The sequence below is a fragment of the Cibotium barometz genome, chromosome 50 (assembly GCF_041138505.1).
Source record: "Cibotium barometz isolate CiBa-2024 chromosome 50, ASM4113850v1, whole genome shotgun sequence".
Taxonomy (NCBI): domain Eukaryota; kingdom Viridiplantae; phylum Streptophyta; class Polypodiopsida; order Cyatheales; family Cibotiaceae; genus Cibotium; species Cibotium barometz.
The window spans coordinates 40,628,728-40,652,288 of record NC_141095.1 but is presented as its reverse complement, the minus strand read 5'-3'; the positions used below and the strand labels follow the sequence as shown (position 1 = coordinate 40,652,288).

The window sequence follows — 23,561 nt, the reverse complement described above, 5'->3', positions numbered from 1 at the left end:
AGATCTATTCCCACGAAAAGAAGCAGCCATTGCCGACTCAGCAGACATCATGTTGTTCCTGTTGGAACGAGATTGCTCTTCACTGAGCAAGAGAGTCACAAGGTTGTCAAAAGTGACCACATTAGGTGCATTACCAGCCAACAACCGCAAAGTGGTGCCAAATGTCTGATAGGAGTCACGCAAGTTGCGCAAAACTGTCTGAACAAGATAGCTATCTGTCAAGACCTCATCAATGTTAATGAGCTGCTCTCGTAGGTCCTTCACATGCGTAAGGTACAAATCGATAGAGTCACCTTCAAGCATGCGGTCAGTCTCAAGCTTGCTCGGAAGGTAAGCTACACCGCCTCATTGCGACCTGAATAGAACGCCGCCAAGGTATCCCAAGCACCCTTTGCAATGGTGCAAGAACGAATGTGCGGAATGATATGCATGCGGCATGAGAGAGCAATCAATGCATGGGCCTGAGCATCCCTAGCATCCCAAGTACGCTGCTGCTGAGTAGGAGGAAGACGAGGAGGTGGACCTGCAAGAGGATGAGCGGGAATCACTTCACCTTCCGCTGGAGCAGGTCCAAGAGGACGCTCCTCAGTGCCATCCACATACAGCCATACATTTTTGGTGACCAAAACATGACGCATCATATAAGCCCACATAGGGTAGTTGTCCCCATTGAGCTTGTCCTCTTGAGATAGCATTCCAAAAAAAGAGGTCATTATTACTGTTAGCCATGATAGAGCCGTACAGTACAGCAACTGCAAGTACATATTGGTACGGACACGTACAGGCGGCTGATGCAATTTTGCTGACGCAGGCGGTTGCAGGTACAGATTGGTACGGACAGGTACAAGCGACTGTTGCAGTTTTGCTGACGCATGCATCTGCAGGTACAGACTGGTGTACGGACAGGTACAAGCGGCTGTAGTTTTTTTGACGCAGGCGGGTACACGCAGTGCAAGCCAACAGTTACAGGTGGCTGCTGATAGGTGGCTGTTGGTCAGTTGGCCGGCTGGTGAACCGTACAGGGCAGCTGGTGCAAGCTGAACCCTTCTTTTCTCTCTCTCTCTCTCTCTCTCTCTCTCTCTCTCTCTCTCTCTCTCTCTCTCTCTCTCGCTCTCTCTCTTCTTCTCTTCCCCTTGTGTGAGCTCTCGAGGGCAAAGGAGGGTGGCTGCAAATTCAGGACAGCATACTCTATACTCTGAGAGCTGGTGTTTTTGAAGAGGATTGGACTGAGGGACAATAGTGAATCTGCTGAATATCTTTCTCTCTCTTTCCACTGGCTTACGACCGCTTCAGAGTGGTTTCTTCTGGCCCTTTGTGAGAGGAGGGGTGTGGCAGTGTGAAGGGTGGAAACAGAGTTGGATGGTGGATTTATTCTTTGGCTGAGTTTGAAGCTATGATCATGGAACAACCAGATGCGTGCTCAAGGCTTCCCTGTTGCATTGTCTTGGTTGATTAGAGGAGACAGCAGTGTGTTGCTTTTGTGGGACACAAATCTATATGTATATCCTCTATGCTAAGAGGTCTTGAGGGTTGCCAGATTGGACATGTAGGTTTATTTTCCTTGACTGGCTTTGTTGTACTCAGTTAAACTTTTCCATTGAGATTGAATAAGAAATACCGAAAGGGGCACCAAGCTTTGGGGCCAACAGGTGTCGTTTTCCTTTTTGTTCTGGAGCATTCTAGCTCTTGTTCATTTGTTAATTGTCTGGACTACAATTGGATAGGTGACTGCTAGTCTACCGCACTTTGGTTTCTACCAGAGGCCGGTTTCAATGGCTCATGGTATGACCCATCGCCTCGAGAACCCTCAACCTTGCAGGTATCCCCAAAGAGCTTGAATGCATATAGCCTCTGCTTGGACTTGAATTCAACACCAACAAAGCTTCGCCCTGGCCGATGTGTTCACCACGAAGAAGCCCAATCTCTAGGCATCACACTCTGAGATCAGGGTATAATATCGTGTCGTGCCAAGAAGATCGTGATCGCCATCTATCCATGCAAATCATTCTATGTTAGTCTAGGTGCTCATTCCGCCAATCATAGTGTACTATCTAATTTTGAAGGGTCCCAGCCATTTCCACAACAGAAGCAGACATCACTTATACCTTTTATGCCACCTCGACAAGGTGCCTACCATCAGGGCTACCCAAAGCTTGCACCAATATGTCCTGCATCCGATTGTGGATCGGCCCTGAATCATACCTCTTAGCCTTGCATGGCATTTCTTGGACTATTCACACCTTTTCACTTAGCACTAGCTTCACCACCGACTTGGGTGATGCAAGGACACACCATTAGAAAGAGAGGTATGTTAACCACCCTGTGGGTTAACTAGTTTCACCCACCCGACCTATCGTAAGGCACTTTGCCATCTTACCCGCTCGAATAGGCACTTACCTTTTGTAAGACGATGGTAGAACATATGAAGCGAGACCTTGTGCTTAATGTCAAATAGGAAAAGTCTAATGACTTCGTGTACATATTTCCTTAAGCCTAGTAATAGAGGTTAACACTTGCATAAACTATCGTAAGGCGCTTTGCCATCTTACCTGCTTAAATGGACACTTATCTTTTGTAAGACCGCGCTAGAACATATAATGCAGTCTTACCTTATGCTTAATGTTGAATAGGGAAAGTCTAAGGACTTTGTGTATATTTTTGCTTAAGACTAGTAATAGAGACCGGACCATTTTTAAGTTTGGTCACCTAGTAGTGTGAAGACTAGGCACTTGTATATAAGTCCTGATTGACAATAAGAAGGACGCTTGTTTGAATAGACTTCTTCTTCTTCCCTCGCTATGTGAGCTCGCAAAGGACCATCTCTAGTTGCCTCTATCTAGGTGAAAAGAGCTCTCCCTTCCTCCCATTGGCAAGGAGCATTCCACTATGACAACGGAGTGAGGACGCGACGAACGAGCTAACGCACCTACATTGGGAAGTTGCATTTGCGGCTCGAAGGCAAGGACCAGCGACACATGATTCGGAAGGGCTAAGGTAAGCTCTTGACTTGAACAATTTCCACTCTCAGTGACATAATCAACCACTGATTCTCCTTCTAGCATCTTTACATAATCAATTTCTCTTTGAAGGTAAAACACCTAACCAATGTTTTGACCAAATACGTATTTTCCAAGATCTCCTATGCATCCTTTGCTCTCTTTGTTGTGGCACAATGCTCTCTTTGTTGTGACTAAAAAAGTAATCAAGCTCAAAATTTGAGCATCCAGTCTATGAAATCGCTTAAGTTTTTTGTTGAAGCCCATTGCAAGTGCATCCCTAGCTACTTCATCTACTTGCATCCTCGGTGGACTAATAGGTGTTTGTCTACTAGCTGGCCTTGTGAGACCAGTTTGCATGTTCTTAAGGATAAAAGGCTGTAAGGAGTAGTTGGTACCATCCAACTTCTCATCTGAGCTTAAAGAAGCAAAATGTTTAAAAACAGTCCCAAAATAGAGCCTCAAATCAAGCCCAAAAAAACCTCCATTAATCAGCCAAAACAGTCCGGTACATAGCCCAAAACAGCCCCGAACCTCCAGCCAAAACAGCCCCAAAACCGAGCCATTAACAGTCCTAGAAGAACTCTCAAATCAATCTTGGAAAACAGCTCCAAAACAGTCCCAAAACAGGCCTCAAACCAGCCCTAGGGATATCTCACATGTATGAAACCTGCACAACCACAGTAGGGCCTGTGCAAAGAGAGAGAAAGAGAGCTGTACAGCCTGCCGTGCCCTGTACGGCCAGCGCAAGAGAGAGAGAACATCAATAGCTGCTGTACGGCCAGTGCAAAAGAGGAGAGAGAAAATACTGTAGTCCGCCAGTTTCTGTGCATGGGAGGAGAGAGAAGATTGCAGTCCACCAGCAGGAAAGAGAGAGGGAAAACTCCAAGAGGGATGCGCCCCTCAAAATAGCCCAAATCCATGCTTTTAATGAAGTTGAGTAGCTCTATTATAAAAGTGCTTTCCCTTTTTGGCTAAAAGTGGTTGAACTAGCCCAAAATATCCACTTTATGCTTTCCTTGGCTTGTACTCCAAGTTTGGGTCCAGAAATATCAACTTTATGCTTTTTCTTGGCTTGCTACCCAAGTTTCAGCTAGGCACCTTCTTTTGTCCACCTGTCCATGCCCAAAATAATAATATGATATGTGACTTATAAATATTATAAGTCACTTTGATGAATAAAATCCCATGCTGCTCATGTTGTATGGCCATCTTTCAAGCCAAACCATGCCAGTAAAATGATGTAGCTTTCTTCTGTGGAAAATCCTCGTTCACACCTTGGTTCCGCTCGGTGTGTGACACACTGGTCAAGATTGATGAAGGGACCAAATGATGACATCCCTCCGTCTTATAAAGCGGTTGTCCGCAATTGTATAAACATGATACCACTAAGATATCCTTCAAGTATAGCAGATGCACTGCAAATCCATGATATTTCATAATTCCGACATTAAAGCCATAAATCCAGATCCACGATCCGACACTAGATAAGAGCCAATCGTATCAAGAAACAAACTTTATCCATATCCTGAGTCAACAACTCCGATAATAACCAGACCTCACCAGACACACGCACAAGAGCCAACTATGTCCTAAAAATCCATAATTCCATAAACCAGATCATAACTAGACACAGGCACAAGAGCCAACTGTGTCGCAAAATATCCATAAATCCATAAACCAAATAATCAATAGACAGGCACAAGAGCCAACCGTGTCCCAACATCCATAAATCCATGAACCTGATAATAACTAGACACATGCACAAGAGCCAAGTGTGTCCCAAATATCCATAAATCCAGAAGTAGCTTTAAGTACCTGCAAAAATAAAGAAGCAACATACATAGCCACAAAACATCTTGTCATGCCATTGGACTGCATAAGGGCACTATCCCTATGATCCATACGCATGTCCAAGCCATATGGTTCACCAAAGCAACAACCCTTCCATGAAACCATACTTTCTCGCCACGGTTTCTCCTTCCACGAGGCTTCACTCACCAGGGCAACTACCCTTCCAGGAGTTCACGCAACCCTCACCAGGGTTACGACCCTTTCATGAGTTCACAGAGCCACCCTTCCATGAATGAACATGCTCGCCAGGGTTTCCCCTTCCACAAGGCTTTACTCACCAGGGCAACTGCCCTTCCATGATTTCATGCGACACTCACCAGGGTTATGACCCTTCCATGAGTTCATAGTTCTTGGCCGACAGCTATTCCACAGTCTCTTTTAGAAATCTGAAAGGAAACGCTATGAGAGGCCCAACGTGTTGCCTATTGCCGGTGTGCCATCTATCTTGGGCATCTGGATTCTACGACCTAGCCGCGTAGTATATGCAAAGAAGGAGGCATCCAGAGTCTCTTCCCGATCCACTGGATCATGCCAAGTCCACTCTCTTGGATCCCACTGCAAGCGCCTGAGAGGGCGGCACTCCCATATCCGTAGCCGCCATAATCTCCCTTGCCACCTTGGCCGGTGCCGGATCAATATACCATTCCCGTGCCCGAAAACCAATCACCCTCACCCTCTATAACGTGTAGCTAATAAAATCCTCCAAAGGAAGCTCAAATCTCTCCAATCTACCATGGGATCCAATAGAGAAAGTGAGCAGACCACTGTCCTCATCTGCTACGTGGACCGCCACTAGCATATCGTGCCGGATAAACACCCCTAGCCACACTAGGGGAGTCGGGTTTGGGGGAGTCAGCCACTCATGAGGGATAGCGGAGTCGATGCCGATGCTGAGCCTATCTCTGCTTGGGATCCCTGTCGTCAGGCCTCTCTCCTGCACCTCTGGGGGTAATTGCATGTGGGCGATCCAATCTCCAAGAGACCTAGCTGGTCCCATGCTCAAGGCGCCCCAAGAAACGTGCGGTTGGGTCCCTAGCATGTGGCCACTAGGTAAACAGATCAAGGGGTTCCAAACCAAAGGCTACCGAAGCCGCTCCTCTGATGTAACTAGAGCTATCTGTCTAAGAGCGGGCCTGAGGTGCACCCAAGCACGAAGTAAGGTGGCTGCAAATTTGTCCTCAAAAGCCACGCTAAAATCACGGGCTCACATCTGTGTGAAGATCCATCGTGTACTCTACAGCCAAGGACCCCCAGGACTCGGAGTGTGGGCTGAAATCCGAGCCAGCAGAAAATCCTTCTAGGGTTCACCACCGGGAAGGAGGCCTCTAACAATCAACTTGCCCAACAGGGCGCGGCTCTAAATAGCCGGGTCAATGAGGCCTAGCCCCCCTCTGCGACGAGGCTCAATAATCACTCTCCATGCCACCTTGGCCCTAGCTAGCCTCTTATCACTTCCGGCCCATAAGAAATTCCGGATCAATCAATGTACCTAGCCGATACAAGCCCGGCAAAAGGTCCAGCACAAAGTGATGAGAAGACGTGATCGTGGATCAACGACATGAACCTAGATCAGCGTGAAGAGAGAGAAGACGTGATTGAAGGCAAATGCACACTTATGGTATTGTTACGTGTGAACAGGACCTAACCAAGGGCACTTTTTCCCATGTAGTTTTTCCCCTTGGATATCCAATGTGAAAGCAAATTCTATCTATTGCTTTGTACTTTCATATTATTATCATGGATGGATATATGTGGATGGTTGTCTCCATCACCTCCACTGATTCTCACTCTCAAATATGTATACTCTATCTATCTCCATCTCTCTATGTGGCTAAGCTGAAACCCTAACACCCTCTCTCTCTCTCTCTCTCAGCATATCTCACTCTACACATGATCATCTGTTGATCACATGTACTGTCAACTGTTTTCATTTTACTTTTTCTTTCAGTTTTCTATGGCTCAATATATCCATAGTACCATTGTATTACATTTGGTCTCATAGGCCCTTGGGATCTTCCGTAGACGCTAATATAACTTTCTTCTTTCTTTCTTTCTCTCTTTGTGGCTTTCCAACATTTGGCATCAGAGCTGGCCTCTCCTGAAGCCACCAGTCGAACTGCTTGGAGCTGCCTGCGTTCAACCTCCTATGTTCGCCTGCCCTTGCGAGATCTTACCGCCCCTCCGCTCAGCCCCCCTTGGTGGCGCTAGTGCACAGAGGCTGACTGGGCGGCACTAGTGTGGAGTGCCCAGCCAGTGGCAACCACAACAAGCGGCACTCAGCCCACTCTTGGGCTTACGTGGCAAAGGCCCAAAATCCTTGTGGCTTTGCTCCTCCTCTCCATTGCCATCACAACTTCTGCCGTCTCGTCTCCACAACCAGGCCTGCAATAGCTCCCCGCTAGGGAAGTTGCTCTATGTCCACATCACTCCGTGCATGGATTTGGACATCACAATCAATTCTCCCAACACGTCAAAGTTGGGTCCCGGCGAAGATAGTGCAAAATCGCCATAACAGAGTTTCGGATCCGAAATGAGTCCGAATCGCATCTGAACACAACAAGAAAGATCCGGGTTGCTTGCCACACATTTGTCCATGCATAATTCGAATTTCATGCCTCTTCGGCGCCGTTTGGGACCACATGGTAGAGCTGGACCTCAAAGCATTCTAGCTCTACGATGTGGTCTAGGTAGAATACAGTGAACAAACATGCCGATGTAGAAACCAATGTCGTCCTCGATGTCGAGGCACAAGATCCTGTTGCCAAGCACACCATGGGGATGGCCTACAAGATCCCTCATCCGGCTAGTAAGGGGAAATTTGCCCAAAACTTGAGCAAACGCGCAAATTCTCCACAAGTTTGATCTTCTCGCAAGACATCCAACGTACTGCAAGCTTGTAAATGAGGTACACAAGTGATAAGTGTAGATGATAGTTTATGATGTCCGGCAGCAGATTAGACGCCCAATCCGGAAGAATAGAAACAACCCAAAAAAAGGCCGTATAGTTTCTTTTTTAGGCCGTACGGATGTGTACGGACCAGAACAGATCCACGTGGCAACACGGCAGCAACCAGTTGGTGCAGAACAACAGTGCCGTATAGTTCGAACGAACTATATGGATCCGTTTAGTGTACGACCAGTTCAGCAGCAAGGCGACGACAAGGAATTTCACGCTTCAATGATGATGGGAGGAGAGATGTTCATGCTTGTTTTATACTTGTGAGAGTCCAACTTTTTACCCAAGGTAGCTATGCTTTTGTTTCACCTTTTACTTTGTTTTTCTCTTTTTCACTTTTTACAATAAAATATTATTCAAATAAGGCCAACTCTTCCCAAGTGCTTTTGTGGTTGGCTTTTCCAACTTTAGACTTTTGCCAAGGGCTTTTGTGCTTTGCTTTTCCAGCTTTAGGGCCTTGCTTTTGGCTCTAGAGTTGTTTTCTGAAAAAGCAACTTTTGCTTTTCGGTCCTGCTCAATCCCCTCTTGCCAGTGATTCGCCTGGCTCACATAAGCCAAATAGTTATAGCACAAGCTTTAATACAACACACCTTACAGAGGTAGCCCTCAAAACCCAGTCCACCACCAAAGGATGACCAAGTGTATAGGAGGGTCACACCACACGTGAACACGCGTAGAGGTAAACGCACGCACTCGCTCGTCTGGTTGGATGGGGCTGGTCGAGTGCCATTGCCACATCACCCGCCTTCGCCGTTGCCGCTGCCGGAATGGTGGTTCGCCTAACAGACCACCTCTAGGTGTATCACATGTATGGTGAAAGCACAAAAGTTGCCTCATACTTTTTGGATGGAAGCCATCATGTGTGCAACCCATGCGTTCAACAGGTGTCCAACAAAAGGTTTGAAGACGTAGTGGGGATTCAATTCAGCCAGCCCCTATTCAGCATATGCCTCACGTTGAACAAGATGTAAGACATATGGAACAGCCAGGAAATCAGCCCCCTTCTATGGAAGAGATTGAAGATGTTGTTAGGGAAGAGCAAACAGCCATTTATGGAGGCGAATCTGTGCCTAGATGGTTGTTGAAAACCTTACACGATAGCAAAATTTCAGCTCCACTAACAGGAAGAACAAGGGCCAGTTCCAACCATGCATTGAATGTACAGCATGGGGAGTCTACATTTGCCATGGGGGTTATCTTTGATTCATTAGAACCTTCTTCTTATGAAGAAGCACACGAGAATGAGCACTAGGTGGTGCAGGCCATGCAACATGAGATTGCTTCTATCATGAAGAATAATACATGGGATCTTGTGGACTTGCCAAAGGGCAAGAATGTCATTGGAACAAAGTGGGTGTATAAAGTCAAAAGGAAGTCTGATGGTATCATTGAAAGGTACAACGCAAAAAAAACTTGTGGCTAAAGGCTATTTTCAAAAAAAGGGAATAGATTATCAGGAGACTTTTGCTCCTACTACTATGATCCGTTCAGTGATTACATTGGCTGCACGTAAAGGATGGAAACTGCATCAGCTAGATATCAAGAGTGCATTCTAGAATGGGGATTTGCAAGAGGAAGTATCGTAAAATCAGCCCATTGGTTTTGAAGTTCCTAGCGAGGAGCATAAAGTATCTAGGTTACACAAAGCATTGTCTCGTTTGATGCAAGCTCCAAGAGCTTGGTATGATAAGATACATGCTCATTTGACCAGCCACGGTTATATGTGAATAGTCCAGTTTAAACCACCTTGTATGTGAATAGATACATGCTCATTTGACCAGCCAGGGTTCTATGAATAGTCCAGTTGAAACCAGCTTGTATGTCAAGAAAACTCGTGCCAATATTCTCATAGTCATTTTGTATGTAGATGACATGCTCATAACAGGGACTCGTGAAGAAGAAATTTCAGATTTCAAGGCTGATTTGAAAGCTGAATTTGATACATCAGATTTGGGGCCTTTATACCATAATAGCAACGGAAAAGGAACGAGAACGGAATGAAAGCACCACCAGGGGAACGAGAACGGGAAAAGGGGGAAACAAGAACGAGGGGGAACCGAAACGGGGAACGACCTAGATAATTCCTAGAAATGACAATAACATACAATGCTCATTTATGTAACCAAATTAGAGACACACTAAAGTCTAGTGCACCACACAATTTGCATGGCTAGATACTAACACTGAACAGATCTCACAAGTCAAAATAAATTAGCCCACATCACACATGACATAAGTGACAAAAGGCACAAAATGTGGCCCACAGCCTAGATAGAAGAAACAACCCAAGTCCAGAGTCCTAGTCTCAAGGTGACATTCAAATAGTAAGGAGATATCATGCATAGCTACTGCCAATGAGGCCATCAAGGAGACTATCATCTATGTCATCCAAGAAAGCCATATCATCAAGACCAACATCTACAGCATCCAAATCTTCAACCCCATCCTGACCAAGATCTGCAAGTCCATGTGTCTCCTCATCATCCGAGGACTCCTCATCAAGCAATATAAACTTCTCTGGTTTGGGAGAAGCCATATCACCAAGCAAGCGCAAATTAGCACTTACAAACATCAAGTCATTGACTTGTTTTGTCCCAAATTTCTTCCTCTTCTTGGATGCAACATGGTCGAACACACTCCATAGTTGCTCAATCGGAGAGGAGCTTGCACCTTGAGACAAGATCCTTACTGCCAATGATTGAAGCTCTGGTGTACGAGCCCCATAATCCTCCCACCATAAAGCAGCCCCTATCTTAAACCTGTCTCTCTATGCATCGGCCGATCCAAACCTTCCCAACTTGCTGCGTTAAAATCCAAGTTGGTCTTTCACCAACCTTCATATATCTGCATAACAAACCTGCCTAGAAAGCACTGTCTCCCAACCATCCATCACCTCATCATCGGCCTCTTGTCCACATCCTTGGAACTTGGGATCCAAGACATACACAGCAACATGCATAGAAGAATGATAACCATTCCATCATGTTTCACATAATTCTCGAGTCTCTGCATATTTCTCATCAGACAAGCCCATTTCCCCTATTTTCTTAATCATTCGGTCAGACCCCTCATACACCTTGCCAAACGCATGGCTCCCGTCCGTCTGCAATCCGCATCAAGCGCATGATCCCAAAATGTGAAGTCTTGTATAGTTCTTGCAACCTCTATGCCGGCTCTTGACCAAGAAAGAGCCCATCCCATCCACTCATTGCATACAACCAACTACTTCAAAGGGAAGTACACTTTGGATAACCTCTTCATCATGAGAAAGTTATAACCAAAGCGTATCTCAGAGTACTTCAAGAGATCCTTTTTGGGCGATCTCTTGCGGAATTCATTCAAAATAAACTGATGGTTTTGAATGAAGCTTATTATCTCCTTGCCTTTTTGAATGTGTGAATCAACCCATGGCAAGGTGCCAACATCCTTCAGTAAGTTGCTCAAACAATGAGTAAAGCATGGACTAAATGTGATATGCGGATACCTGTCTTCAAGCTTCAGACCAGCTGCTCTATTTGTTGCCTCAACATCAGCTGAGAACTGAATAACATTCTGTGGTTCAAATTTCTCAATACCTTCGGCCCACTCTTACACAAGCTGATCTACAGTTTTTCCAGTCCCAGAAGCATCATGTGAGGAAATGAATTGCATTCTACCTCGAGAATAAGCAACCGTGCCATGAATGGACCTTTTTCGAGTGTCACTCCAACCATCTCCAATAAGTGACACACCATTCTTTGCCCAACTTTCATGCACAGACTCTAAAGCACATTCAATTGGAGCTTTCTCCTTTTCAACAAGGTGGTAGGTAGTGTCTCATACGAAGGAGGCTTGTATGTTGGGCCGTACCGTGCAATCTCCTGGACCATTTCAATGAAATATGGAGACCTGGCAACATTAAATGCTACATGATCATGATAAAAGAACCTTGCAACAATTGCATCTCTACCCTCTCTTTCTTGCGGGGATCCCAAGCTGCTCCCAAGCTTTGCTGCTTACCACCAGAGCTTGCACCCATAGGGTGCGAATCCTGGGAAAATACAAAGCGCCCAAGTCCTCCATACTGATGTCCCATCTCCCAAGTGTACGTCTTCCCCATGTCTATTGAAGTAAGATGCATCAATTGCCGGTTTCTTTCGTGCACATGCTTTCTCCTCTTCACTTGGGTACTATGCATTTCAGGTGTTGTCCCTGGGCATTTGTTCACTTGTGCTTTTTCATTGTTTACATGGCATAGATGTGCTCTCACACGGTTTGCTCCTCCTGACTTCTCTTTGTTACAGTGCTTGCATTTCCATCGTGTTGCACCTCCCTTCAATGAATACCGTTCTAGCCTTTCAACCTCGTCCCACCAAGTACCATTCGAAGCCAATCGCTTTGAGCCCGAGGAAGCCATGATTTCTACAAATTCGGGCAACAAGTTGGATAGACTTTCAAAGTTATCCATGACAGAGAAATGAGTCCTTTTTTGTCTACTATATAATGGGGAGAGACTCCAGAGTCGAGAGAGAATAAGGAGTTTTAAACTTTGCTATTTGTTGGAGACTGTGCAGAGTCCAGACTGTGACATATGTAACTTTTAAAAGACCAAAAGTTCAAACAGAGAAAGAGAGAGAGAGAAGAAAGAGAAAAGCTTGCTCCCTTGCCTTGTAAGTTGTCAAGGTTAGACTGTTGAACTTGAATGTTTGAAACTTTACACTCTGTCCAATGTGAAAAGCAATAAAGCTATAGAAGAGATGCATCACTCAACAAGGCAAACTATTGATGTCCAGAAGGAAAAGGGAGGCCAAAAATAATCCGGAGAAAAGTTGGTGGAATCTGGAGCAGTGCTTTGTCAAGAAAGAGGTAGATATTTTAACTCAAAAATATCTAGAAACAAGGGAGAGCTAGCTATGCACCGTCCGAATATGATCTGCGGGAGGATGTGTAGAAAATGAAGTTAACCATCACATTGAATAAATTCCCTACTGGCAACAGCTTTTGAGAAGAAGCCCAATCCAATCAATGTAGTGTAATAAGGATCAATGAAACAAGTTTTGGACTTTGACAAAGCGGTTTTGGAGGTTACAGTAATATTCAAGGTTAGACGATGTCTAGTGTGCAACTGGATAGGATAGGAGAGGTCACTCTGAAAAACATACGGTTCTGGGACCTTGGATGTGTTTGTTTGTTGCTTTTGATTTCCATTTGACGTTTATCTTGTAGTAAGACATTCTATGTTCATCTATTGGTATGGAAAAACCCTAGTTTTGTAAACTCGATTAGGGTTGCTATGGAGGCCTAAATGGACACAATGTGATGAGATTAGTAAAGAGTGAGTGAGAGATGTGATAAATTGAAATGAGAGGAAATGTTGCATGCGCGGAAACCTTCTTCTCTCCAGCCCTAAGCCTGATTATGGAACACCTCTAGATGCTTAATGAAACGATTAGACAGAGAAGAGAGAGAAAGAAAGAAAGAAAGTTGTATTAACGTCTTCAAAATGCCAAAATGAGCTATGAGACCAAAAGGTTACATCATATCCATGAGGTAGGTACAAATCAGTAATAAAGAAAGATAACAAAAATCTAGAACTATAAAATATAATCTAGGTACATGAGTAGAGAGCTCTCATATCACCCTAATACATCCCTCATGGGCCGCTGTGACATGGTGCTCAAGGTGGTAAAATAGAGCTGGCGCGAGAAGGTCTTGCGATGATGGGAGCTGATGGCCCAAATCCTCCTGTAGTGGCGTGGCCATGGGCAAGGGCCATGGGGTCTGCCGCGTCGAGCTCTGCATAACTCAGTGGCTCTATCGAGTGTCACACCTCTCAACCAAGCTCCTACACTAGCCTATGGTCCGGGTATGATGGGTGGATTGGCCCTCGGAGTGCTGCTATGGAAGAAGTCGGTGAGAGCTCTTAGTGCTGGTCCTGGAGCAAGTGCAGCTAATTTGGATTTCACTAAGGACTTCGTGTGTCTATGGAGCTCTAGGAGAAGTCCATGATCCTAGAAAGTGGTCTGAACCCAGCTCGAAAGAGGCAGTGGAACCTCCCCCAAATCTCATAGTATACAGGGCATTAGCATATGTAATGATCCTCTGTCTCAAGCTCTATGTGACAAAGCTAGCATATCCTTTCCTCTGGTGTGGCTGGCCCTGGGCCCATATCTGGCAGTCTCCACTTTCAGCTAGTGGGACGAGGTGTAGATCTGGCCGATCGCACATCTCACCCCAAAAGATAGGCGTGTGTCCATGTAGCGTGGGCGTATGATGAAACCATCCTCTGTCAGGCATAGGAGGTGATCTCTGTAGAAGGCCATCTTCATCCCCAATGGACGACTAGGTAAACTCCATGTCCTCTAAGTATCCAGTCTGACAAAGTCTTTCCTAATAACCCTATTCCGCTCAGTGCGGCTAAGAGCAAATGACGGGGCCTCTATGGTGTATTGGAACGGGGGGAGTGCCTCCATCTGCATACCGTGCATGCGAAACCAAGTGCCTACATGTGCATGCGAGCACTCTGTATCTCCCTTGAGTGTCAGCTATCTCGTGGACTCCATGGCTAGCCGGGGGTATCTATCTAGTGGAAGCTCCCATAGCCTATGCCAGTATGTCTCTGTCTGGAATAGAGCCTCTGTCACTCCAATGCAACCCCCATCTTTGCCCGCACAATCTCATGTGGCACTGATGGCTTACTCCTAATCATGCACGAAATCATCACCACTAGGGGCCTCTCCATCGGCTCCCACCGATCATATACCTCCTTTGTATCTGTCTCGGTCGGCTCTCTTCTCTGTCTCCTCATGTGGTATAAGTTGGGACCATACACTAGTGCAAGTGTAACTAGAGTATCAAATAGCCAAAGCTTCGTCCTCGGCTCATGAAGCTGTATCTGTGAGCATTGTCTCTCTAGCGAGCCAAGGGCTGCATATCCCCTCATCAATCTAGCTTCAGCTGCCTTCTGCATCGAGAACCCAGGTCCAACAAAAGTGATCCCAAGGTATACATATGAGGTAACATACTCCACAGGCTCTCCACTGTATGTTAACTATACTACAGATCTACTTCTCCACCGTGAGGAGGTGTTAAAGATCATGACCTTGGTCTTTCCAAAGTTCACAGTGAGGTCCCGGTCCTCACAAAAGGCCCGTAACTATATTGCAGATCTACTTCTCCACTGTGAGGAGGTGTTAAAGATCATGACCTTGGTCTTTCCAAGGTTCACAGTGAGGTCCCAGTCCTCACAAAAGGCCCGTAATGCATCCAAATGCCTCTGCAACCCCTCTGGTGAATCAGAAATAAGAACGATATAATCTGCATACAAAAGGATCGGTATCAGGACTCCTGCTAAATGTGCTCTTGGTCCTCCCTGTCTGTCTATGTAATCCAAGATCTCGTCAATGTATAGACCAAATAGAGTAGGAGACAAGGGGCAGCCCTACTTCACCACGATAGTGATGTGTATGATCTTTGAGTCACCTCCTAGAGCCCGTACTCTGTCCGCGACTGACTCATAGAGTGTAATGATCCCCCAAAGCATCTCTGCAGGCACTTCCATATCCTGCAGTCTCCTGATAAGTCTGCCCCGTGGGACGGTATCAAAAGCTTTGCGGAAATCCACAAAGCAGTAATAAATCCGATGCCCGTGAGCTCTCCCCTCAATGATCCCCCATAGTGTAAAGATATGATCTAGTGTGGAGTGCCCTCTCCTGAAGCCTGCCTGCCTCGGTGTTCCGAGTCTCTGCTTCTCGGACAATCTACTAAGCTCACATATCCCAAAAGAGGGAAGAGGTGATTTTACACAATGATGACTGTTGCTTTATATTGACTCCATTAGAGCTGGTCTGCCAGTTTTATTGTTGTCGAACTATTTATGTTGTCCACGACTGATGGTTTTCAGCATTTAATGCTGACATTTTCACATGTGTGAACCCCTTGGCTGCTACCAATTGGTATTTGCTACCGACTGACCTGAATGGTGCCTAAGCTAAGCCTAACCTACTATCTAAACAAGGATTACTGATTATATGTTGAGAATATGCCATGTCCACAGCTTGTGCACGTGAAAGGAAATCAATTATTGCACGACTCAATAGTATTTTGATTGATGATTATGCCTCAAAGAGAACAATGCTTTTTGTAGGCTTTTGGAGCCTTATCTTTTGACACCACACACATTGGGGCAATGACACATGGTGAGTGTCCCTGACATCACTCCTTATCACACACACACAAGTGGCTACAAGGGATGGTTCACATGCACTTACACACATAATCACATAAGTGAGTGTTTGAACACACATGTCCGGGTTGTTCACACACACACACACACACACATGCGGGTACACAAACAAAGGCTCCGAATACCCAACAATCCCCCTTCGGACAGTAGGTGATGAGACCCTTACGCAAGAAAAGATGCTACCATCTACCTCATCCATACTACCTAAGAGGTAGACCACCATCTGCACCTCAGCTTCTTATTATTTACCTTACAATTTTGTACTCCTGGAAAAGCCTTATCGTACTCGAGGTTGTTGTTGGATGGCTCTCTTTCTTTAATCCTCCAATCCTTTTCAATCAACAAAGCCATTATGTCTTCAAATGTTGTTGAAGCTAAAAGCAAGACTTCAAGTGACTGTTGTGAAACCGAGTAACATCCTGCATATACACTTTGTGAGGACTATCATTTTGTCATCATCATCTAGCTCACACTTTAGACTAGTGAGTTGTTGGACTAGTTAGTACAACTTGGCAGGTGGTCACCTAATTCTTCATTATCACTCATGTTGAGATCATAAAATTTAAGCTTAAGAAATACTTTTGAGTTTGTAATTTTATTGCAAAAATATCTTCCAGCTTTCTGCACATCTCCTTTGTTGTGGAGTCTGGACTTGAAATCAACATGATGTACAAATGAGTCTGCAAGCCCGAGACCTATAATCACGATGGCTCTCTCGTTGTGTTGCTTCCATAATTTCAATTCCGTGCCTCATGTTCTGGGAGCTTCTTCATCGTAGGAAACGACCTCCCATACTCCTCGCATAAGGAGCAATTGCATCTTATTGATCACCTTGACTCGGCTTTAAAAGTCTCAAGGAAATTTGATATGGTGTGTTTCCTAGTTGGTATGGAGCGCTAGAATCTACAGCATGTAGATTTTCTCCATGTGTGTATATTTTCTAACCTTGCTATGTCCTATCCTTATGGGAGGTAGTTAATCTACGGTAGATAGAGTTAGACAAGACTTGACCAAGAAATCTGAAGAGTAATTTGGACCAGGTTGCTAGGATTGGGTGGGTGAGTTTTTAGCCAATTTTGTGTTAGAATTATATGATTCATTGAGAGGGCTATGTCAGGCCGATGGGCATTTCGTTCAGTTGTCTACACAGCGAGCTGCATTGATTTAAACCAAACTCACGGATCATTCCACTTGTAAGGGAGGAGGTAGTCAATACCTTGTTCGAAACGGGTTGTTGTTCCGGGATGATAGAATCTGTGCACCAGATTGAGCTGCAATTAGAAGAGGAATTCCTTATGATTGTTGCAATGCTCCTACAGCAAGTCATCCAGAGATTTGACAGACTTGTGTTTTTCTAATCATCCTCAGTCAGATGGGCAGCCGGAGAGGTTATGCTTTGTGCATACAACTCCAATTGGCCATTTTTTTGGGAACGGTACATGCTTGTGGTCGAGTTTGCCTATGATATATGGTTTTGGCAATAGCTAGAATATGTCTGGTAGGAGTTGACTCTTTGATAGCTTCAAGGAAAGTTGTGGTGCCTGATAGGTTTAGGAGTCTCTGAGAGGGAGGTATGATATCCCCTAGGTAAAAGGAATTACCAAATCCGGAAAGGATGGATATGATGTTATAGTTGGCAAGTCACTTGTCTCAGTGATTTCAGGTTTCCAATTCCATGAGGAGTTGGAGGATTGAAGGATGGTTTATGTTCTTCAAAGACCTGAGAAGGTTCTATTTTTTGTCTTGTTTCTACAGTCTTATGTTGTTGGAGGAATAGCAGCTTCAGTTGAGCTGCTTCCTGATACGTGTCTATGAGGTTTCATAGACGGTTGATGCAGGTCGCTAGATTCTCCTTCATTTATTTCCAAGAGTGGCAATGTCCTTAAGTGGGGAAAAATGATACATAATTAGAGGCTAGCACTAACCCTTGGGGCTAGGGACGAATCCACTAGGGTTAGGGGAGCCCTGATGTTATGTACCTAGCACCAACCCTTGGGGCTAGGGACTAATGCAACAAGGTTCGGGAAGCCTTGAGATTAGGGAAAGCTGGAAGATTAGGTGGCTAAGGTTCAGATTTAGTAAATCCAAGGTTATTGGCTATTTATGTGACTGGACTATTACTTATAGCAATAATAAGCACTATATAAGTGAGCCTTGGATTATGATTGTTATATTGTGGATTGGACCTTGACCAAGAGGCTTACTCCTACCATGGACATGGGGGATACTACTTGCCGAGGACCCATGTGGGCAGGCATTGATGGTATGGGACGCCAAGGCTGTCACGTGCACACCCAGTTGGTGTACAGGTGACATGGCATTGTTAGCATTCATAAGCATTAAGCAGGGCATTCATGAGCATTATCCAGGCATTCAAGCATTTATCACAGCGTGTACCGCAGTGCATGGGGCTTCTACAGCACCTACAACAGTACGTAAAGTATTAAAGGCATTTAGCGCATGTAGCATATCAGGTCATGGCTTGTGGAACCAGCCGACAGGGCCTGATCAGCAGCAGACTAAGCATTATCATTCAATCGTGGAGATATTACAGCCGGCCAACAGCAGCAATGTTACATTTATGAAGGCGTGAGGTTCCAGATTTGCAGGCCGACTGCAGCACACTGGCCGACCAGCAACATACAACCCATATAAGTAGGAATCGCATCATTCAGTCCTAACTCAGCATCATAGATCTCCAGCGTTTCCAGCCTGTGGAGCACAGGGGATCAGAAGCAGCATTCAGCATACAGTAGACAGCATATTCAACATACAGATAGAAGTCAGCATTAAGTTCATCTCCTGCCTCCTACATAGAGGAAAGCCAGCATCTCAAGGGTGGACCTGAGCATTGGAGAAGGGAACCTTCAGTCATCATCAGCATTCAGCATCTCTCTCTCTTCACAAGATAGATATTCATCTAGGACAGGCGTAGATCCATTTATAGACTGTCTTTGTAACCATTGCATTTAATATAGCTGCACAAAGCATAACCTCTCCGGCTGCCTACATGGACTCGAGGGAGTGTAAAACAACTGTAGGCTGACTACATGGACTCGAGGGAGTGGAATCTTACGGTTAGGTGGTGAGCTTGCATGCATTCCTTTCATTTGGTTTCTCTAATCTTGTTTATGCCTGTGTATTAGGTGATCTTTGGGAGGATTCAGGTGGCTAAGGTTCAGATTCAATAAATCCAAGGTTATTAGCTATTTATGACTAGACTATGACTAGACTATTATTTATAGCAACAATAAGCACCACATAAGTGAGTCTTGAGTTATTATTGATTCATTGTGGTCTACACCAAGACCTACAAGCTTACTTCTGTCATGGACATGGCGGATATCGGGTAGTCTTGTCAAGGGGCACTAGTGGTATGGGACGCCAAGGCTGACTAGCATGGACTCATGGGAGTGGAACCTTAGCCCCTAACTCAGGGGAGATTTGCGGACGCGAACCTACGGTTGGGTGGTGAGCTTGCCTTATTTGGTTTCTATAATGTTCTTTATGTCTATGTATTGGATCCTTGGGAGGAGTCCCTCACAAGAGGGCTGCCTTGTGCAAAGTCAAATGCAAGCAAAGAAGGTCGGCAAGGAAGAGGGCAGCCAAATTAGCCTCCTCGCAGGGAAAATTTCTGCAAGTTCATGTGTGTGCCTTGAAGCCTGTTAACACATATCAAGTCGATCAGTCCTCCATTTACAACAATAAAAACAAATACACCTTGGGTGAGGCCCTTCAAAGGGTTGTTTCAGACCTAATCTTGTGCTCCCACAGCCAATGGACATGGAGACCCTCTATACAGCCACATATGGCAAGGACCCCTTTTGATCCTATCATTACATTGTATCATTGTATCATTGTACCATACGCTTTTACACGATTGTTTTTTCCTTTTTTTTGAGTTTCCATGATATAGTCACTTCAAAGTTGATGGACATATTGTAACACTTTTTCGTCTTTTATACACGATAGTAGAACTGACCAGCCAGACAGATCATACCAGACATACTCAACAAACCGGTACCATGATCGATCCCAAGAGGTCTTGGCTACTCACACACAACGAGTCATCAGAGCTCGGGCCGACTCCCTCTAGAGCGCCAAACACCCTCGCCATCACAAATTCACACCTTCCACCTGTCAGCTCCAAATTCAAGACATCCTCCAACGCCATAGGAGGCACCACCTTGGGAGATGGACATCTCGGTGCTCTACTCCACCATGACCATTTGAGGTCTCCATGTTATTATTGCATTGTACACGCAACGACCTAAGTAGTACATAGTCCTGTCGTTTCTTTTCTATGTTATGACATCCAGTCTACACACGGATCATATGTAACATCTTTTTGGTCTCGTAGACCCTTTGGTAGACGTTAGTAAAATCTTTCTTTCTCTGTCCCTCACTCTCTTGCATTGAAGATCTAAAATGAATGTTGTCTCTTAAACTAACAAGTACAGTTCCTCCGAGCTTCCGCATGTAACTGTCTTATTCAACTTGATCAATTTGTAATTTGTACTCATTTCATTCAATACAATATTCCACACTTCCCTATCACCTCATGGCTCCAAAATGTTGTTCTGCTTCTCTAAGTGAGGATAAGGTAGAGATATGATTAATTGCCTCTTTCTGCTTAGAGGGGCATGACCCTTTTTCCCTTAGCAGAAAATACAGCTTGACATGAACCTTCTAGTTTTGTATAATCTCAGCTTGTGAAGCCAATAAAATAAATTTCAAAGCTCATAACATCTGAAGAAAACAGGGTATATGCTGATAGAAGACCGAGGTTATGTGCGGCACACAACAGGATCAAGAAAATGCCCCTCCTTATTTAGAAGGTAGCAAAGCCATTACCACTTGCTCAAGTCTTGTAAAACCTCACAACAACATGTGTTATGCCACCAAAACCGTGATGTTACTTCTAATGAAAGGGGCTGAGGTCATAATTACTACATTATAAATAATGCAAAAAAGATAGGAGTGATAGTAAAGAACGTCAACTGATTACATAATTTACTTGCATGAATCCTCTAAAAGGCATTACTATTCTTGCAAGAGTCACACCTCTTTCAGGAGACAACCTCTCAATTGTAATCTTACACCTATCTAAGAATGGCCTTGACATGAATATAATATACACAATGCTTTCCACTCTACACTTTATTAATTTCAGTTATAAGTCTTAATCATGTCTAATTAAATAGCCAAGACAAAAAATAGTCTTCATAGAGCAGGTCAGGTAGCAGTCATGGGACTGTTCCAACAGGCCGACTCCTAAAATAAACCCCAAGTTGCCGTATGAATAGGACCCTTTTCAGCACTTGGGGAATAACATCAACTTCGGCTTCTTCTCTACTTTGAATCATTTGTAATTTTCAAGCAAACCGTTTGTACTCCAATCTGTCGTTTGTACTAATTGGGCTCTTAAGGCCAATACCAGTTAGAGTAGATTACTTATGTATGATTGTGTTTTTACAAGTCTTCCACTGAACTTCTTTCTCTATTAGCATGTTCATAGCACCAATAGGTCAGATAAATACTATTAAAGCTTGTTAGCTTTCTCATTCCTTGGCCCTTGATAAGACAACGAATATCTATAATGACAGACCCTTTGTACCATTATCTATTGACTTAGCATATTGTACATCTTTATCCTTTAGTGCAAGACGTTAATTAGTTAACACAGGTACAAACTATTAGATATGAAACCTAAAGAACCTCCTCTCAAGTAAACATGAAACAAGTCACATATTCTCTTGGTTATATGATTCTAAATAAGCTAAAGTACATCCATAACCCCACAGAAACCTTTTAAAAAACCACTCTCAAGTAAACATGAACAAGTCACATACTCTCTTGGTTATATGATTCTAAATAAGCTAATGCACATTCATAACCACACAGAAAAACATACCCCAGTGCAGCCCTTCCTTGCCCATCTTTTTTACCTGCCAATTGTAGGATGTACAATCCATCAGCAAATACTTAATGAAACATTTATTCTAAGCTAATAAATTAAACTTTATGATTCATTCACTTTTCCAGTCTAACATAGCGTACATGCAAGATAGACAAGAAACAGTCCTGGAGCTAAAGCTCCCCTTATCCCCTGCGCACACGCCCCCGCCCCCCCCCCCCCCCCCCCCCCCCCCCCGCAGCAACCTTCTCCTGATCCCCCGCCCTGCCCGCCTCCTTCGCACCCCTGCTCACTGCCCCCCTTCCAGTCCGTCTGCCCCCCTCGTCTTTTGCCCGTACACCGCCTCCTTGCCTCCTTCCACCTTCCCCCACCGCCTCTCCTTCGCCCCCCTGCTCCCTCCCCCCTTTCCCGCCCATCAGCCCCCCTCCTCTTCCACCTGTACTCCCCCTCCTTGCTGCCTTCCACCTTCCCCCCGTCACCTTTCCTTCGCCCCCCCTGCCCTCTTTCTCCAGTCATTTCTTCATCCAGCTGTTCCGCCACCCCTTCCGTGAGCCCTTCCTCCCACCTTGTTCTCGCGTGCTATCCTCTCGCGCGCTATCCTCTCCCGCCCCTCCATCTTCAGGTTCCAGTGCTAAGTTGAAGTTCTTTCGGTGAGTGCTGGCTTGCTCAAGTCTTCACCCACTCAAGAGGACTCCATGGAAACCGCTCCATCTGAAGGGTAAGAGGAGTGAAGGCTGGCCGTGACTAGACTAAGGTGGATAGAACTTCATATTGGTGTTTGAAGAGAGAGAGAAAAGGAAGAGGAAAACAATGCTACAGTGCTCAAATGTTCGCAAGACTCAATGAGTATTGTATTGCTGGATGTAAAATGAAGTACAAGCCAAGGCCTTTCCCAATACCAAACCATTTGACCTTATTTAATGCATGCTTATCTACCCCAGAGGCAATTCACATGCAGACACACGCAATACACTTAACTCTCTATAAGAAAGTGTACACACACACACATAAAGCTCTGATTTCCCAACAAAGCGAAGGTGATGTCTTATGAAGTGGCCTTCATACTTATGGTGATTTGGGCTCATTGGCACCACAAGTTGCAAAAGATCACAATGGCCATACCTAACGTGATACAACACATCACAGTCAAGCCTACAAATAGAGCTTGACCACACATAAGATTCAGCTCTAGGGTCAAAAAGCAAGGCCCTGAAGCCGGAAAAGCAAAGCATAAAAGAACTTGTCTGGTCTTATTTAAGTAATATTTTATTGTATAAAGTAAAAAGAGCAAAAAGCAAAGAGAAAAAGACAAAGCAAAAGCATGTATAAGCTTATTGGCAAAAAGCAAGACTCCCTTGGGTATAAATAAGCATGAGCCTCTCCAAGATCATCATCGTGGCTGAAGTTTTCTCATCTTCAACTAAGCGTGGAGATCATCATTGTTTTCATCATCAAATCTTGGAGATTATTGTTACCACCCGCCTGTTTGCACCGGCTACTGCTGGTCCGTGCCCCCTGCACCACCTACGACTTTTGTTCAACACCAGCACTTTAGCCAGCACCACCTCTACCATCTGTGTGGCTGTGCCTGAGCGCTGCCACCTGACACGCCTA

General features: G+C 44.9%; 1 protein-coding gene across 4 annotated transcripts in view; it reads right to left on the bottom strand.

The window, feature by feature from the left end:
- LOC147610115 (outer envelope pore protein 16, chloroplastic-like) overlaps nt 1-23,561 on the bottom strand; it is an 84,037-nt gene that overhangs the window by 14,917 nt on the left and 45,559 nt on the right. For 3 of the 4 annotated variants that reach the window (XM_086786758.1, XM_086786756.1, XM_086786759.1), the window contains exons 5-6: nt 21,945-21,978; nt 16,280-16,449 (exon numbers count right to left, since the gene is read on the bottom strand). In XM_086786758.1, the coding sequence (XP_086642884.1) occupies nt 16,280-16,449; nt 21,945-21,978 (204 nt within the window). The remainder of the gene's footprint in view (nt 1-16,279; nt 16,450-21,944; nt 21,979-23,561) is intronic. The other variant, XM_086786760.1, reaches the window with a different exon arrangement.